Source organism: Micropterus dolomieu, linkage group LG13 (genome assembly GCF_021292245.1).
Source record: "Micropterus dolomieu isolate WLL.071019.BEF.003 ecotype Adirondacks linkage group LG13, ASM2129224v1, whole genome shotgun sequence".
In the NCBI taxonomy this organism is placed as follows: Eukaryota; Metazoa; Chordata; class Actinopteri; order Centrarchiformes; family Centrarchidae; genus Micropterus; species Micropterus dolomieu.
This window is the reverse complement of record NC_060162.1, coordinates 15,012,187-15,031,800: the sequence shown is the minus strand read 5'-3', so window position 1 is coordinate 15,031,800 and position 19,614 is coordinate 15,012,187. Positions and strand designations below refer to the sequence as shown.

At 37.3% G+C, this 19,614-nt stretch overlaps 1 protein-coding gene across 1 annotated transcript; it reads left to right on the top strand.

The window, feature by feature from the left end:
- Positions 1-628: 628 nt before the first annotated feature.
- On the top strand, positions 629-19,286 carry cabp7b (calcium binding protein 7b). The gene is made up of 5 exons (XM_046067314.1): positions 629-737; positions 15,681-15,824; positions 15,941-16,053; positions 16,600-16,747; positions 19,159-19,286. The coding sequence occupies exons 1-5, from the start codon at positions 629-631 to the stop codon at positions 19,284-19,286; spliced, it is 642 nt and encodes a 213-aa protein (XP_045923270.1).
- Positions 19,287-19,614: the final 328 nt, after the last annotated feature.

Sequence of the window (19,614 nt, the reverse complement as noted above, 5' to 3'; positions counted from 1 at the left end):
GATATTTTTTTTTATAGAAGATGCTGAAACGGGCAAGAAAAGTGAGGCCGATTATGTCGGGAATAGACACTTTGAAATAACAAGATGCGTTGTAGGAATCAGTCAAATCAATAGCGAAAAGGTCGATTTAGTGCAAAGGTTTCTTTTTAAAAAAATGTTCTTTGAATGCTGAAACGCAGGAGCTATACGTAGACAGAAGAATGGCAAAGTAGCCTGTTTATCTCTTTGATTGCATCAATATTTTAAGTCCTAATCAATATCTGAACGGTCTATTAAGTTATTAAAGCGTAAATGTCCAAAAACATTCCAGAGAGGCAAGAGTTTTGCTCACCAGGTTCTGAAGTAAAAGTTTTATCTCATTTATATAATATCGCATCTGCTTCATATATTGCTTACAGAAGGCTGGTGCGGGCTATGCATTGAAACAGAGGTGAAATGTGATTTTTTCTAATATTTTCAAACATCTCAAAAACAGGACGAGGGCTTGCGGAGTTTTTTTTTTTTGTTCCATTTGCGTGAGCGTTTGCTTAAAGATATCAAGGACAGTAGCAAGGGGTCTGTCTGAAAAACTCCAGAGAGCTAGGCTATATGAAGATCGCGACACAGTTGTTGGTCTTCCCTCGCAGAAATGCCAGTGCGTGCTGTGACCACCAGGTTCATGTACAAGGGACTTTGCACTATTCCAGATGTCCTCTCCTACCGGACACCTGTAATCCTGCCTGAGGACGAGGTGGAAGGTGAGTCTTGCTTGTTTGGTCGGTTGGGTTGCGGTTTCAAGTTTCTATTTGAATGTTAAGAGTTGTTGCACATAAATGCAAGGTGAGATGGACTCCAGCCGGTGGAGTTTCCTGATTCACACATCTGAATGCACACTAAATTGTAGGTCTGCTTGTAAAAAGGTTCTGCAGTACAGATATTCTACATTATAGTCGGGGGTTTAAATGTTCCACAAAATCTGGGACCCCTAGAGAAACTGTTTGCTCTTTGTTCACATTTCTATCTCTTCAGCTGTCTTTCTTTTTGCACATTGTTGCTTCTGATTTTTGGCACAAAAACACAAAAGCCTGTCAATATTTGTCCTTTGTACATCAGTTCAAATAATAATTACAGTAAATAGCTTATAATGCTCATGGTTTTCAAGCAGCTACAGTACACAACACATCTCAAGTTCTCCATACATGTCATGAACTCGTGAGTGAACAACAATCTTCTGGCTATGTCCACGCCACCTGTAGGACTAAATTGCACCTGATTTTACTTAATTCGTTTGTGTTTGAGCCTAGAGACAAGACCAAAGAGTGAGGGGGACAAGGCTTAAAATTGGCACAAAAAAGAGGAGGCTGAAATTGAGATAATGGCTCTGAGTGAATGTCACATTTCAAGCTAGTTAAAACATTTCAACACCATTTCTAGAAAATCTGTGGCAGATAACAACCCATTAATAAGATGTGAGATTGATTTGTTTATAATTAAATTACATCCTCTCATCTCTTTCAGGTTTACGTGATATGTTGCATTTTGTCATTAATGAATACAAAACAACCATCAATAGCAGTGTTGTACTTCTATCTAGCCATCTAAAAGATTCGTTTGAGCATTATAATTGTTCTTGCTATAGTAACCGTAGTGCATAGCTGTGAAGAATGGAGGTTTTGTTTTGGCAAATGGTCTCCACAATGAGAAAGCACAGCTGGCAGTGATTTGAAGCAACGCCAGCCAGGCTACAATAAAGAGATAACTCAAATCAGATTTGATATCACAAAGTCTTTTATGCAAAGGGAATTCCATTTCCTCTTCTTCTGTCTGTAGGTTGCCCGGGCCCACAAGTGGCGGCCTGCCCTTGCTTTGAGCCACTCATTTGACATTGAAAATCCACTATCTGCAATGCCGACATAAATTTAATTAAAAGGTTGGCTATGGAAAAGCAAGAATTGAAATGAGTGTTGTGTGTTGCAAGAGAAGCTATGCAGTCTGTGATGATGCAGCTCTTTATTAAGGTAATGGAGAAGCCTTTTCAAACTGTAGTTTTCTAATTGAGAGACATTAAATATTCAGAACATAGCGAGACAGACCGTTCAACCGTGAATGTATTTACCCAGAAGATTTCACTGAGCATATAATGCACTGCTGCATTTACAGGGCCCTGCACTTTGGCAGTGCCCAGAGTAAACAGAGCTTCACCTTTTGTCGCTGAGCAGCTCCAAAAGCACATAAAGCATGCTAAAGAGTACTTTGCTTGTAGTTGTTGAGGGAGGTAAGAGAGTTTCAGATGAACCTAAGCCAGACTGAGGGGTTTGAATCAGCATCGTGCTTACAGGTCAACTACCTTTTACGCTACTACTGCTCCACCTTAACTCCCAGTGTGGGAGTGTACTGTTGTTGGTCTGTGAACGGTGCTGCAATCCAGTGTTTCTGAATGAAAAAAGCTCCCTTTTTCACAGAGGTCTGAAAATCTGCCTATAAATATTATTTCATTCGCAAAATCTTTAATTACTGCGGGGCAGAAGAGCCCTGATTGCTCAACTCATGTAATTACTCTCCCTAATCATATTTATGATAATAGATTTTTCCAAGCAAGGTGTGTGTGTGTGTGTGTGTGTGTGTGTGTGTGTGTGTGTGTGTGTGTGTGTGTGTGTGCCAGTGTAATATGACATGTTTGGGATCATCTGAGAAACAGATTAAAAACACATCACTGAACTGTAATGTATTAAGCTATTGGAGATGACTGTACGACTATATGCTAGAAATGCACAGTAATGGTGTGCCTTCATTTTGACTTTAAATCAAATCTCTCAAAATGTGCCAGAATGAAAGAAAGAGCTCACTACCTTAATTGACATGCTACTTGGTTACTCACTCCTGCTATAAAATGTTTTACACATCATAGTCAACAAAACCTGAAACCCAGATCAATCATTCTTAGGCATTTAATCCAGATGACTGCAGTTAACATAACAATGTAAGATTTTATCTACGTTGATTATTATCCGGTCACTATACCTTATTGCAAATTAATGTCTTCTTTATAATACATATTAATTTTACTACATTCATTTTACCTCAATCATTCTTTATCGCCTTCACAATGTCTTACATAATCCAATACATCTATACTTCTCACAAACATATTCACCTTAAAAAGCAATACTAACCAAAAGACATGATATTTTAATGTTTGCAAGCAGAGACAGAGAAACTTGCACACTATAGAACAAGTGAGCATAAACCTCAGTAAGTCCTGTGATTAAATCAACAGGAACTTCCCTTGGTGACATTGTTGCAGAGACACGCTGACCACCATTTTCAAGTGCCCACTGACAAACACAACACACAAGGATAAAAGGACCTTGTGTCCTGTGCAAGGAGATGGCGCATGTTACACACCATGGACAGTATGTGAAACATAACTGCCCTGGAACAGACTAAAGAGTTTAGTTCAGTTTAAGCTTCAGGTGAAACTGTAAAGGAAGTCCATTGTACCAGCTAACCTATATATACTATACTATACTGTATCAAATGATTTGAAACAAGTAAAAGGTTAAAATGACAGGGACATACATTAGCCACATATTGAAGAATAATGAACATGTCTAGGGATTTCCCACCACCCCTTTTGAGCTCAGAAAAGACAATGTTGCATTTCAAATACAACAATCTTGGGGCCGTTAACAATATCATCAGCCACTTTGATTTTTAAGCAACCGTCTGGTGACTAGATGCCGTTTCAGTAACAAGCCAACTGTGTTAACTAACTGAGACAACTACCACATTGGTTTTCAATATTTGGAGAACCTCTATTAAAAAAAACTGTAAATAGTAGCAAATACATTAGTAATAGTAGTAAGGATTACAGACACTGAAAAGAAATATGACTGTTTACTGATGAGCTTTAGGGAGGCTGATTAAGCAGTCATAACTCTGCATCTGCGGTTTCCAATGTTTTTCGAACAGATGGTCGCCTAGGTGTGCAGGGTCGGTGGCAAGAGTTCCTGCCCTTTTAATGCCCTTATGTCATACAGTTGTCATAAATCCTGATATGTATTCAAATCATTACTACTGTGCAAGCAACTGTACTACTGCTTCTTCCAAAGCAGTGTTTAATCTCTCATTCAAAACCTGATTAGTTTTAGTTAGAGGTGTAATTATGCAATCTTTTAAATTACTAACCTTGGGCATTTGGTCCTTAGGTAGTCTCTCTGTGGAAGGAAAATCCCATTTTTTTCATCACAAATTACATCTACACTTGGTCAGAGGCTTGAATACCAAAAAGGTTAAGTAATGGTATGTTAATCGTGAAGTAAGATGGATTACTTAGCAGCTACTCAGTATAATGTATCCTTTTACTTGGGAGTGCACAAAAAGAGTAACTAGTAATGATTAAGTAATCAGTTATTAATGAGTTGTTACTGTGCCACTCAGTGGCTGATTTAGAGTAAATCAGGAACTACTCATGAGCAGAGTGGTCAGTAGGTCAATACACAGATATTTATGAACTAATCATTACCTAATGATTCATTAATACAGTATCTTTCAATCTGTCCTCTAACTTGTCATATTCAGTCCTCAATTGTAGATATTCAGGAACTACTTATTAGCAGTTAATTAATTATCTGGTCATTCCTTAGTACTCACACTTTTGAGTAGGCCTACCGTACTGTAAAGTGCTACCAAATAGCTTAATGATAACATATCAGTACTCACTATATTATTCATGCTCAACACAGCCATTAAATATTTATGTGTGTGTTTACCCTGTGTGAAAGAGTTGTAAGTGCCTATGTAGCCATTATGCTGTGCCAAGTCACTCATTTAATGAGCACAATACTAAAACCCAGGTCCAGAGCCAAGTTCAGACCATTATGCATGAATGACTGGGATAACTGAATACATCTATGATACTTTGACTAATTTACATTGAAATTGCTCCATTTCATTGAATAATTACACTTTTGAAACTCAAAATAATTATGTATATGTAAATACAGTGTATATATAAGGTAATTGACTGATGTGCAATGTTTTGGAACCACACATAGAGCTATTTTATGATTTTATGACAAATTATTAATTATATGAGTACAAATTATATTTATATATATATATATATGAATTTCTTATTTTGAAAAAGGATCTCACCATGTCAGTATTACAACCGTAAAACACATGCCGTAACATACCGTAAAGTGGCAGACACTTTAACTGCACATGTGTCGAGACTGATAAGACTCTCGTTTTACAGTCGAACAGTCATGACTTCCCTGCAGTTACACTCTTGGAGGTCTCTTCGAGCTTGTGTCACTCCTCGGTGCATCGCTGACAGAGGATGTGAATAGTATTTATAGATCACAGCCAGCAGGAGAATCCCCCAGACATCAGGCATTGTAGTGGAGTGTAGACCATCTTCCACTCTGTATGCAAAGCCGTCTTCTTTTGTGCTTACAAATGGAGTGTTTTTGCAGCAACATTGTAAACAGACAAGTGTGTGTGGTACTGCATTACAGCTGTCAAGGACAGTAAATATATTTAGTACACATACAGATTAATATTTGCCAGGCCAGATTTACAGAGTGGAGATGCTCTTCGTACTCTGCATTTGAAAAATATTGATTGGGTTTATTGACTTTAGCAAATACAAACAGTAAATATTTGGATTTTATTTTGTGTTTTTTTAAATTTTCACAGCAAACCAACAATAATAAGGTTAGAAAACTATAGACAAAAACAATAGACACTTAATGATCCATCATATTTGCGTAGTAAATGTGGCTTCTGCCATGGTCAAAGACAAATGTCTGGTCATTACTGTTGTAGCCCTCCAGAGAGATTCACAGTTCCTAACAACATTGTTTAGCACTATTACAGAATGTTAATTATGAGACGGTGTCCTTACTCTCCCCTTGTCTGATTGTCAACACCAGCCATATTTCATTTACATCATCATACTGAGTTGGGAAACACTTAGACACGAAGGAAATGTTAACTGATGAAAACCTAACTTGTTAGCAGCAAGTGCTAATAAAGTCAAGTTCTAATTCTTAGTAATTCTTAAATATTTCCCCAAAAAGATCAGGTCAAGTAATTTCAACTCAGCCTGCCAAGAACTGCAGGTAGTGGGAGTATTTTAAGTAGTTTTTGACAGCATGAGATGTTTTAGCTGCAGGGCTTGTGCGGCACACTCCTAGTGACTGAGTGTGTTGTGTTTGTTTATGTAAATGTAATAATGTGAACAATAACGTGACACTGTAAAGAAAAGTGACCGGTCATGATCGGGTGATGATCACATACACATAGTTCATTTGGAGATCTGCGGACATTTCAAGATATTGTGTAAACTGTACATGCATACATACAACTCTACATATTTCTAATGAATTTCAGTGAGAAAATTACAAATACTATACTAAATAATGTTTTGTGTCTATTTTGCTTGGTTCAAGCTAGATTCAAACATGGTGTGTATGAATGAGTTATTCTTTGTTAGTGCGTTGGACAGTGGAACAACTTCTTAAGCATCCACACAAGTTAAGCCTCAGACTACCTAATTACAAAGATATATAATATTAATAGTATAATATAGTTAGCAAGAACTAACCATGGTATTTTGTGTCAAGATAAAAGTGTTCTTAACCGTTTCGGCACTATTTAGTGATATCTTCACAGACCCTTGTGTTATTATTTATTTGTAAATTTGTATTATTTAGACAGTATTTGTAGACCCATTTTTGTTCTGCTGAGAGGGCCTTGATGGAGCTATGTCATCTGTAAAGGATTTTTATTCTTGTAGTCTGGTTAATATGATTCACATGTTTTCCCCCTTTTATTATCAGAAAGAAAGATGTCATCATAACATTATTGATGTAACTGCCTGGGAGGGCCTCTTATTTAATGAAAAGAGTCTGAGTCATCTCCCGGTGAATATTTTTATCCTCTAACCAATTTTACTGTAACTACCTCAAAAGGCGGCTTTTTGATAAGAAAACTTTGTTCTTTATTTAAGGAACACACAAGACCCCGCAACTCTTTACTTTTAAGTCGAGCATGTCAGTGAGGTCTCACTCTTTGTAATATTTTCTCACCTTTGTACTTGAAATTTAAGGTTGCTGTCAAAATGTAACCTTTTTAGTATTCCTTGTTTTCTGTGAGTAAGTATCCGCTGCCTTTACTTACATCAGCTGGTTGCGTCTTGGATTGAAACAAAAGATCCTGTTTGATCTTGACTAGCCGAGAGCGATTAGTGGACAGACCCGAGACTATTTTCCCCGGGTGAATTGATATTCAGTTTCTGAATGTGACTGGATGAAAAGCTGAATGATGTAAATATAACTGAGCTATAATTATGTGGTGACTGTTTTGAGACGAAACCTTTCGTGAATAGTGTCATAAGTTATGTTTATGCATTTACAGTAACTTTTATTTACATTCAGATCAATTTTATTAGCGCACATGGGATAATTTGCTTCGTCCACTGCTCCGGACATAAACACTATAAAATTGACTGTAAAAACTATTGAATAAATAGGCTACAGCATAATCCTAATAAAACGCATCTGATCACATTGATACAGAATATTAACACAATGAAGAGAGGATGCTTAAGGCAACAAGTAGTTGTTATTCTCTTCAGTTCCTGTGGAGCAAAGAGACCTCTTCATTTACCACCTGTTGTATTAACTCTGTTACAGTATGCTGTCCAATGTCATGATCATTTCTGAAGGTGAATAGTGATTTTTGCAGTAAACTGAACAATCACCGTATGGCTCTCTCAGTGGTGCCTGCCTTTCCTCATGGATAATGTTGTTTGGTCCCTAGTTCAAACGGCAATACCTGTTTCCCTTGAATCCCTAGCATTTTCCAGTATCTTCTCCAAAGCACAGAAATGATGCAGACGAGCTCTGTTTTAGGTAGCCATTATCTTCTCACACACTTAAATGCTACATGTGCCTCAATTAAATGATAGTGGGACCATAAGCAAATACAGTTTTCTCTTTTTTTTCTTTGAATTTTTTGTCATATTATGAATGACTGGTTATCTTCTTTTAAATACAAATGGCATTTTTAGGATAACAAGGTGATGCACAATAGTGTCATTTTTCTCCAAACACCACGTTGGTCTCTCCACACTCTGCTTCTGGATCAAAGCCATTATTTGGGATTTCCCCAATTATTTAGGCGAGAGAGCTCCATTGGCCTTTCTGCCCCTATGAGTGCCGCTGACACTCTGCCAATGTGCAGCAACAACCAGCATGCATCACTAGGTTGGTCAGTCAGAAAGGTCAGTCTGATCTGTTGGTCCTCATGTTCTGTTTTAGCTCACTTGGAAGGTCAGCCGACTTTTAAGTCCTGGGTTTAGATCTCAGGGTTGGCAAATATGGATTTTTGATGTTTGGGACAAATATATTTGAGTGTATCTCAAAATGTATACAGGCTCCTCAATGTAGCACTCTGAATTTTCTGATGGCATTACATTTTTTGGGATCGGGCCAAGAAGGATGAGGATAACACCTGTTTTATTAAGATGATGAATAGTACTGATAATCTAACGGTGGGTACAATATCCTAAAACAAACTGCTCTAGGTTGAAGAACAATAAATAGACATCAACAAACCTATTTGCTCTCCAGGAATCAATGAGCGTCATGATTCTCTTGGCAGTTGTTGGTCTAAACTGCCATGAAATTGTCAGTCAATATTTCATTTTGTTTCTGCGTGGAAAAATTGGATGAATTGGTCATATCACTTTTGTTTCACTAAATCAAAAATGCTGGGAATTAAATTTGTTGTTGTGCTACAAAGTGAAAAGCAACAAAAACAGACATTTCTTCTGCAGTCCCCAGAACCCTTTTTAAGATAATGCAGCACCTGTCACCAGGATGTACATTATCAGAAAAAAGATAGATTAGACAATGGTGGCTACACACTCAAGACCCAGTGCACATTTGTTTGGACCATCCACAAACAAGTGTTCAGCAAACAATGGTGCCTTCATTGGATTTGTATCTGACAGGAAAGGAGATGTTCACTTATATATTGGAATACAGCTGCCTATATCTGGTTATATCGTGCCAGCAAGATTGGTTTTGTGCAGGCCTATATTTGAATAACAACAGGCAAATAATGACGTGTACACTAAGGATATTGGACATTTGTTTATAGTTTGTATTGATGTCCTGTTCTTTTTAATCCTAAACAGCAGACCCAAAAAAAGCTGTTTCTGTCATCCCATCAACTGTAATAAAGTGTATAAGAAGACACTGCAAGACCTTGTAATTTATGTTTTGCATGCGGCATGCCCTAAATGTATTTGCTAAAATCTATTGTACACATATCACAATATATTTAAAGTCAAAAGCTTTAAATGAGCTCCCTAAACTAAATAACAGCAAATGTTTTACTTGCCATTGTTTCTTTTAATATTTATTTATTCTTTGTGATTTTAAAATCTATGTCAATGAACCCTCTAACACATATACCAAAGAATTTGTTTCCAATATGTTTAATCCGGAAGACCGTATTCGTCATTGTGGATACTCTCATGACCGTGTTTTTATCCTTGTCTTGACTGTGAACACTGATGATATTGTGTTTGACTCACTGTTACCATCAATGGCGTTAAGACAACAGACAAATCTTTTATGACCAATGTATAACAAAATTTTCTAACTTGAGCAATAACTCATGCCACACCTGATTTGCTTTATGGTGGTGTTTCAGTGAATGTACCGAAATTGTTCTCCTCCTTTCAGCAGGGTTAACACTAAAATGTTTAGACACACGGACCTTGATTACTTGCTGCTGCAGGGGAAATGCTGAATTAATAAAAAATATCCTGTGATTATATACCAAGCTTCAAGGCCTCGCAGTAGAACAAAAGATGAGACTGAGAATGTTTTCTAAAAACTCACTTTTACCAATTTGCTTCTTTTAAAAACAACATTGTGATTCTGTAGTATCCTGTGTATACTACTTGTACACATGTGTGTGCTGTATCTATGTCTAAAGGCATCTATTTTATGCTTGTATGGTTGTAAGCACACTTCATAATGATCTGTTTATAAGGATTTACTAATACTCACTGTAACAAATAAAATAATAGTACTTTTTGTGAAGATCATAACTACTTTTTGTTGAGACTGTCTCCCAGATGTCTTCCAAGGTTGTACTTACACTGCACCATATGGTGTTCAGATTTTGCATTTCAGTATAAAGGAATTTATATATAGGCCCATAGGAAATGAAAATGTCTACGATGCTTCCCTAAAATCTTGATAAACAAATCTCTATGAATATCAAATCTGAATTACGTCAAATGTATATTTTATGTAAATGAGCTAAATAATTGTGATGGGGCAAAGTGGATTGACAATAGAGTAACATATTTGTATGTGGAGCCTTAAAACAGTGTCTTTAAAACCAAAAAAGGCAAACATTTAACACATCTATTTTAAGGAGATACATTATTGTAATTTTATCTTTTAAAACCTGATGAAAGATTAAATATGACATGAATTCTACCTTTTCAGAAATACAACATAGTTGTGTCTCTAGTGATTGCCTCATTCCTTTAAAAAAAAAAAAAAAACATTCACTCCTCACGGTGGGAAACAATCAGTAGTCCAGCCAATTGCTCAGCTGGCTCAGTGAATTCATTATGTGGCACTGGCACCAGGGGTCATAACATTGAATCCAGGGTGGTGCTGAAGGAAGATAACAGAACTCAAGCAGCACTGCTGGCTGTAATTTAGACAAATATGTCGGGTCTGATGTGTCAAGGTTTGGTACAGTGTCACTTGTTCAGAAGGACCTCCAATGAATGTGCTAATGACTGGCCTCTTGCAGCAGTTTCCCACAAGGCTATAGACTGGCAATGTTGGCTATCACTTATAAACTGCTGTATCTCAGTCAAACGAATGTACACAAGATGAATGGTCAATGGTTGTACACTCGTGGGCTTGCATGCTAATTACAGGTGTTGCTTGCTCAATCACATACTCAAATGCAAATTGGTTTTCTCTGTGGTAGAAGCATAATAACATGCTTTGACACTTTTTCTCAATTGCTTGAATACTATAAGCAGGCTACTGAACTAAAATTTCAAAACCATAACTCCATTTTTCAAAAAGCACACCCATTTCTCTAAACTCTACACACAAATCCCTTCATTTCTCATTGCCTACACCATGTGGTCATTGAGAAAGCACTGACATTCAATATTGTTCACTCAAGTCAGCAAATGTTGAGCTCAATTAGCACACAGCTATCAAGGGGGAAACACAAAGAGTCAAAATTGACTGACCAATCATAACCTTCAACAGATAAAAGGACCAGAGTCAGTTCATTCATTTTTGGAACAATGGATCCAGAGAAATCTGAAGGAAGACATAGAGGACACCAGAGAGTAGAATGAGGAAGAGCAGTATGGAGAGGAGTAAGAGGTGAAGTAAGAGGAACAGTGGGAGTTGGAGGAGGAGATGGGATTGGAGGAAGATGAGGAGTAGGAGGGGGTGGAGAACAAGAATCTCTGGCCTGCCCCAGACCAAAGACGGGACGCTGGGGCAAAATAGGTGTGTTGTACTGTACAGCACACTAAGGAACAAAAAATGTGCAAATGTTTACATTTGTTATTCTTTTTGTTGTGTTCATCATCTGAAAAGGTTTTTGAGCTGGAGAATCACAAGAAACATTACTAATAACCAGTTTTTGCAGTACTGTTTTGAATTGATCTCACCAGTGTGAAAAAATTGTGTTCTAGTGTGTGTGTGTGTGTGTGTGTGTGTGTGTGTGTGTTTTTGAGGGCTTGTGTGTCATATCAGAGGACAAAGTTTGGTTTTTCAGCAAGATTGAATGGTTTTGAGCGGAGAGCTTCATTTTGACCTGAAAATAGGATGTTGGGGAATTGGGTGAGAAGTTGTGGATTTCTGTTTAGAGTTTAGTTTTTTAGAGAGAAAAAGAGGCATAATTTCAAGAAATGTGTTTAAGCAATTACATTTACATTTATCCATTTAGCTGATGCTTTTATCCAAAGCGTCTTACAATTGCTATATATGTCAGGGGTTGCACGCCCCTGGAGCAACTAGGGGTTAAGGGTCTTGCATACAACATGAAACGAAGCATGCTTAAGTTTATTTGAATAAGTTACAGAGAATGATCACGCACTAGTCTTATAACAATGATTTTAAATTCAATTAAAATGAACGAGATGTGTTTTAGTCACTTATAAGTGTTGGCATTGAAATATAGTGTTGCTATTTTAGCAGTTTCTGATCAGGCAGAAATTTGCAAGTTGAATATGAAGTTCAAATTAAGTTCCATACTAAGCTCTCGGTTTAGCAGCAGTATTCAAGGTTTTGTTACTGCCAATTTTAAGCTAACTCCAATGTTCATTTACTTCCATTTCCATTCTGCTTCTAATACATTAGGCAAGCATTGTTGATGTATACATTCATATCCTACAGGTAAAAACATTTTTTAATTGCCCGTCTTGTTTTTAAAGGTGACTAACCAAACAAGCATTGAAGAATCTTGTATATATGAGGATCTACATCAAAAAGAACCACAGAGGCTCTGTGCCTTTGATGTGCAACTGTTATTTTTACCACTTCAAACAGAATACTGTGATGTAGCGTGAGGACAGGAGCCAAATGGCAATGTTTATGGATTATTTACCAAAGTTGTAGTTAATTATAAACATATGAACCTGCTCACTGCCTTCTGTCACAGCCTATTGTTTTATGGTCATAGTAAAAAGTGTTGGCTTTGAATGTGCTTATTAGTATACATCTATAGCAAACAAGGAATTTGCACCATATGATGTCAGCGGAAAGAAATTTTATAATATAATATGCCAGGTGACTTCATATAAGTACCATTTGATAACTTATAAACTGCCCTACCTTTGTGTTGAATATAAAACTGAAACAGAATATATTAAATTTTTCAGTTTTTCACAATTGCTAAAACACTAAATACCATTCTCTGAACCCAATGCTCAATGGCCTAAACCCATTTGTCGAATCAGTCACTCTTTAAGCAAAACCTTAAACAAGTTCAGGTAGTTAAGACACTGTTTGCAAATCTCATCCACTCTTTTTGCAAAACTCTAAACAAATTCTCACTCACTAAAACACATTTTGCACTGTGATGCACTTGTGTTGCAAAATGGTAAATACATGCAGCAAAAGTTAAACAAAACTGAAACACAGCTGTCATCTTTTACACAAAACAACTCATAACTCTTCACACTTATTTCTAATGATGTGATCAAACCAAATTGTGGTCAAGTCCCTGGCCAGCATAGTGGCAATGTCACCCTTTGACCAAGCTATAAGTAAGGGACAGTTTCTCTACCCTCATTCAACCTTGGGGCCATGTAACACTGAACATCTTCTTACTTTATTTGCGCATGAGCTGACAGTACATCCTGTCTATGGGACAATGTCAACTTTCACTGTGGTGTCCCGCTAAACAAGTGGTTCAACATCAACAAGCAACCGGTGATTCATAAATGATTAGCTTCAACCATGCAGCCCTTACTTCAATCCAAAAGAAGAATTTTTCTCTGCCTGATGTTGGAAGGTCTATGACCGGAACTCATTTACTACAGAAAATCTCTTACGGGCAATGGAATTGGCCTGTGGTGAGATAGGTGTGGAGTGTTGTTACAGTCAGGCTGCGTCCAGCACTTCCGAGGGTTTTCCTCCTTTGCTTGGCAAGGGACAAGGTTGCATGTGATGTGAACGAAGTCTTACTGTATTGACTTTGTTACTGCAGTTGCACAAACATTATTGAGTGTAATGTGCTTTTCATTTATAGTTTTCTTTGTTCTTTGTGCTTACTGTATTTGAATATACAGATATTCAATACTGTATTACTTGCAAAACTTACAGTACACTATATATTTACTGTACTAAGTTGTGATTACTAGACTTTTTAAATTGGAAAATGTGTTTCCTATACGCAAAAAAACATTTTCTGTAAATACATGCCCCGGCTGTGTTTATGTTTTGAAAGCATTGTTTGATTTTGAGCACTAATCAAATGGTTTTGAGGCAAGTGTTTGATTTTGCCAGAAGAGTCAGGGGTTTTGTGAATGTAGTTTAAAGATTGGGTTTTGTGTTTAAAGTTTTGAGAATATGGGTGACAGTTTCAAGAAATGTGTCTTAGAAATTGTGAAAAACTGTAATTTACATGCAATTCAACAAACAGAGTCTCTCTCCATGGTGCTGAAACATTCAACTACAGCCTCTCTCACTCAATTCAATTCAAATTAGCTTATTGGCATGAATGTGTAACAACAATATTGCCAAAGCATCATACAATCTACATAAGAACAATCAACCCCATACATTTCATTAAACAAGTAATTAAAGCGTAAAGTAATTAAAGCGTATGTGTGTTTGTGTTAAAATTAAAATGTATTAAAAATTAAAATAAATAAATAAACAATATAACAACCATGACAATAAGAACATTGTTGCTATAGTAACAGTATGATGCTTTAATATTGTTCCAATCATCATCATAATAATAATAACAATCTCTCGCTCTCTCCCTCTCTCCCTCTTCCTCTGTGGTGCTAAAACATTCATATGCAGTGTCTGTCCATTGTGCTATAGCGATCAAACTCTGTCCCTGCTCTTAATGAAGATTGACCTTTGAATGAAGAAGACTTTTGGCAGTAACTCCTCCTGTGGGCACCCATTAGTGGAGGCTAGTGAATAATGACATACTGGATGATAATATCATAAAATCTAGTTTTAATAGTATAAAATAAGTTTTTATGGGAGAAGATTTAATTGCTTACAACTACTGAACCTCAATAAACAGACCTTATAGCTTGGTACAACTACATTATCGTGTATTATAATCCATTTATTAAATGTTTGTATGCTACTTATAATTGCTGGACCATTTCAGACTCCCCTATCATCTGTTACTCTCAGACCCAAACCCATTTGTTCCTACATGCAAAAGACCTAAATCTCTAAAAATCCTATTAGTAAACAGTGCACTTGCTAGGGACTATTTTCAGCAGCAGATTTTGTGCCATAGTCGTAGCATTTACAGCAGCAGGGCAGTGTATGCGGGGATTTACTCAAAATAATTTTTCATCATAGGAACATGACTGATGATGATGGAGCTCTCTCAGAGGAAGAAGCTACAGTATTTTAGGATTTGGCTACACAGGTGATATTTGTTAATAGGATCATTGCTGGTTTGGGTGTTTTTGTGGAAATTATTGACTATAAAAAATATAAAATATCACCGTATCACCAGACTTATCCTTTAATGCCTCTGCAGTATTTGTAACAAGAAAAAAAAAGTTTTAAGCTGCTCTCATTCCTGCAATTTTTACTCTTCAAACAATAAATGTTCAGGAATGTCTGCCTTTTCTCAAAACATAAACTTCAAACAAACAGAGATTATACATATATATATTATGAGCTATGAAATTCTTTGTTCAACACAGACACACAATTTGTAACTGCTTTAATTACTTTAAACTCTTAATATAAACATTGTGTACACACATATTTCAAGTCACCTTGTTCAACTGATCCAGCCTGCTGCTGCTGCTGCTCACAGTGTGAAATTGCAAGTGATAAATCTATATGATATCTGTTGCGCTGTGCCTCCTTCGTCTCCACTCTTAAACATAATTTCTGCCGTCCTTCTTCCCACAGAGATTCGTGAGGCTTTCAAAGTATTTGACCGAGATGGGAATGGCTTCATCTCAAAGCAGGAGCTGGGGATGGCCATGCGCTCACTGGGCTACATGCCCAATGAAGTGGAGCTGGAGGTTATCATCCAAAGACTTGATATAGATGGTAGGGTTCTCTGTCTCACTCTCTCTCTCTTGGTCAGCAATTCGAAAGAACACAGGCTGTTGCTTATAATCCAACACATGAGCTACACAGTGACATGTTCGTATTTCTGTCATCAGGTGATGGTCAAGTTGGCTTTGAAGAATTTGTCACATTGCTTGGTCCAAAACTCTCCTCTGCTGGGATGCCTGATAAGTTCCACGGAGCAGACTTTGATTCAGTGTTTTGGAAGGTATACATTGTCATCGGTATCATCAGTCAGGTCTAATCAAGCCTATACCTTTTCCTTCTATCGTGTTCATTAATCCATTCTCTGTCCTTCTGGCTTTTCTGTTGTTTTGTGATAAAGAGCCATCTGTTTCAATTAAAATTACAATACAACACTTACCAATGTCATTTAAACTAATTCTAGCATTATTGTGCATTATTTATTATATTCCTTCTCTGTGTTTTCTCGAACAAGTTAATTCCTTGACCTTCAAATGGCCTTGATGCACCACTCTCATAATTTCCATACGTCACATGCAGTGTCTTCATTCCTTGCATTATTTTGTATAATCAAATACATTAGATCACTGTCTGATTTAAATGAAAATGTCTATTGTTTTGAATTAGCCCACTGGATATTCTCATAGCTCCTAATATTCATAGCCAGGAGCTTCCCTGTGCTACCACTATTTATTGCTGAACTACAGCTTATCTGTGTCACTGAGGGGCATTGAGACAGAAGTTCGTCCTCCGCTAATAAAGTCTTTCTTGGTGTTTTCTGTCTCCCCAGTGTGACATGCAGAAACTGACTGTGGATGAGCTTAAGAGACTGCTTTACGATACCTTCCGTGACCACCTCACCATGAAAGACATCGAGAACATCATCATGACAGAGGAGAGCCACCTGAACAGTCCTGAGTCCCATGTGGACATTGATAGTATGTCGCATGCAGATTTTATTTCACACATTGTTTAGACATTTTTCAAGCTCCATTAAGACACTAAGATGCAGTGGTGGACAGTAACTAAGTACATTTAGTCAAGTACTGTACTTATGTGCAAATTAGAGATACGTGCACTTTACTTGAGTATTTTCTTTTCTTGCTTCTTGTACTCCACTATATCTAAGAGGGAGATATTGTACTTTCTACTTCATTACATTTATCTGACAGATTCAGTTCCTAGTTACTTTACAAAGTAAGATTTTTACACCTAAAACATATGAAGAGTTTAAAAAATATGAAGTTTTGTTACAAATGAAACCACCCAACAGTTTATACATGTACAGGTTGTACATTAGCTGATTGACAGAAATTTAAATTGGCAAATATTTTGATGATTGTTTAAGTCATTTTTCATGTAAAATATTTCATAAATGTGAAGATTTGCTGCTTTTCCTTCTGATTATTTTAAAGAGGTGGTATTATCTCAGAGAAGTAAGAAACAAGGTAGTGTGATCCAAATCAAAGCCGCTTCAGACTGCGACCGTAACCTTACAGATGGTGTAAGTTACTCACAAGTCCACAACCACACAACATCATTGTTCCACATCTTACCATAGACCACTACAAAAATCACCATATTTCAACTCACTTTTCATAAAAATTGGCCAAACAATTTGAACGTTTGCTCAGTCGCTTTCACATCAGGTGTAACATTAGTATTATAACTTTAGCTGTGTTAGCCAACGTTTACAACAACTCTGCACTTGACCAGTCTGTGAAGTTACATTGCCGTGTTAATGTTAAATATAATTCACAACCAATAAAGCATACTTACAGGTTGTGATTGTGAATTTCCAGGCCCAAACAGAGTCAGAGTCAGAGTTGCTTTCTTTTAGGGCTAAACGTTGAACTGTTGCCGGTGTTCTGACGATCTATGCTGCCTTGCCGAAAAATGCTACCATAGCGCAAATCGATAGACTCGACTCTACTCGGCCCTGCTCCGTTTTCCATTGCGGATAGTACCCAGAGATAACCCCACACAACTGCCGCGACATAATGTTCAATGCGACACACACACCAGCGATCCACACAGCTTTCTCTTTTTTAAGTTAAAACGTTTCTACATTCCTCAAAATGTAAAGACAGATAAGCGGTATGAAAACCTTCCAGCTGTGTTTTCCTCTGCCGTTGTTGCTGCAGCGGTCTGTGTGACGGCGGGAGCAGAGGGCTCTGTGAGCGGGCGGCTGGCCGGCCTCACACGCTCCTCCCGCGTGTTGGCACAGGCTTCCCCCGCAGCCACTTGCGGAGCTCCTCAACTCCGAAAATATTCAAGCATTTTTGTTCCGCCATCACTTCTCCTAAAATTATCAATACTAGAAATCTACACAGCTGATTTCTCATCTCAAAACTTCTCAGAAGTGGATTTAGTGATGAAATAGCATACAATAACTGTAAAACTTTCTGTTGCTGGCCTCTGTCTGGTGCACACAATGATGATGCAGTGAATAGTGAATATTCTCTCTGACCAATCAGCAGTCTGTCGTGTTTTCACATTACATTTTAGTATCCCTCAGCTCGCTTGGAACCTTGATGGAGGTGAGGTGATACGAAAAAACGTACCTGGAAGCAGGTACAGGTAAAACATTTCTACAATGGAAAACCAAACAAAGGCGAGTCGAGCCAAAGGGCCTCTGCTCAGACTAGCTTGGTTTGAGGGCGTGCCTGACCTCGCTAGCCGCTTGGCAAGCATTAGGCCCCTTTTTAATTGTGACGTCACAAGTAAAGGAAGTGAAGGGCTGGACTACAATGGAGCTGTTTTCAAGTGGTTCAGAGCAGAGCTTTCTGTGGGAGATGGGAACTCCCTCTGGGCTGGTCTTTGGGCTTTTTCACTTTGCAAATTTGTTACATGCACAAAAAAGATATATAACTCAATAACGGAGAGGGAAAAAGCCAAAAAGCATAATACCACCTCTTTAATAATTTTGAAGTTTGGACTGACAAAACAAGCAGATTGAAGGTGTCACTTTGGGCTCTGAGCAATTGTGACAACATTTCTCACAATTTTCAGAATTTTTTTAATCGATTAATGGATAAAATAATTAGCAGATTAATCCATAGTTAATCCTGCATGACACATGAGTAATAATAATCTAATGGTAAAATATATAATAGAAAAGTCACAGGGAACATTTTTAATTCTGCACTGAGTACTTTTACTTTAAGTCCATTTTGCTGATTATACTAATTATACTTTTACTTAAGTAACATTTTCAATGCAGTACTTTTACTTTTAACAGAGTATTTTTACAGTGTGGTATTTAGTAGCCTACTTCTACTTAAGTTAAGGATCTGAATACTTCATCCACCACTGCTTAGATGCACTAATACTTTTTTTCTTTCCACAGCAAGCCCAACACAACAGGAAAAACACACGTGTGTGCGTAAAAGCCTGATTTGTGCCTTTGCCATTGCATTTATCATCAGTGTTATGCTCATTGCAGCGAATCAAATGCTCCGCAGAGGAATGAAGTAAATACTTGTTTCCAGCTGGTTACAAAGAAATCAAAGGAAAGACAATGAAAAAGCAAATATTAACCAAAATACTTGACTTGTTTTTGGTTTTGTTCAATGTTTTCAACACCCACGGTGATGCTATCACAGCTTCTCTCTCTAATGGATGAAATGATGTCATCATAGTATATCATGGTAAAACAGAAATAATGAAAGAAAGACATGTCAAGGGCTGATTAGTATCCTAGAACCGTAGCATTTCATTGATTCAAATTTCTCATGTTTTCTAAGAAATAAGATAAGGAGCGCAGACTCTAGAAGACTTCAATTTGTCAGTGTACAGTATGTGC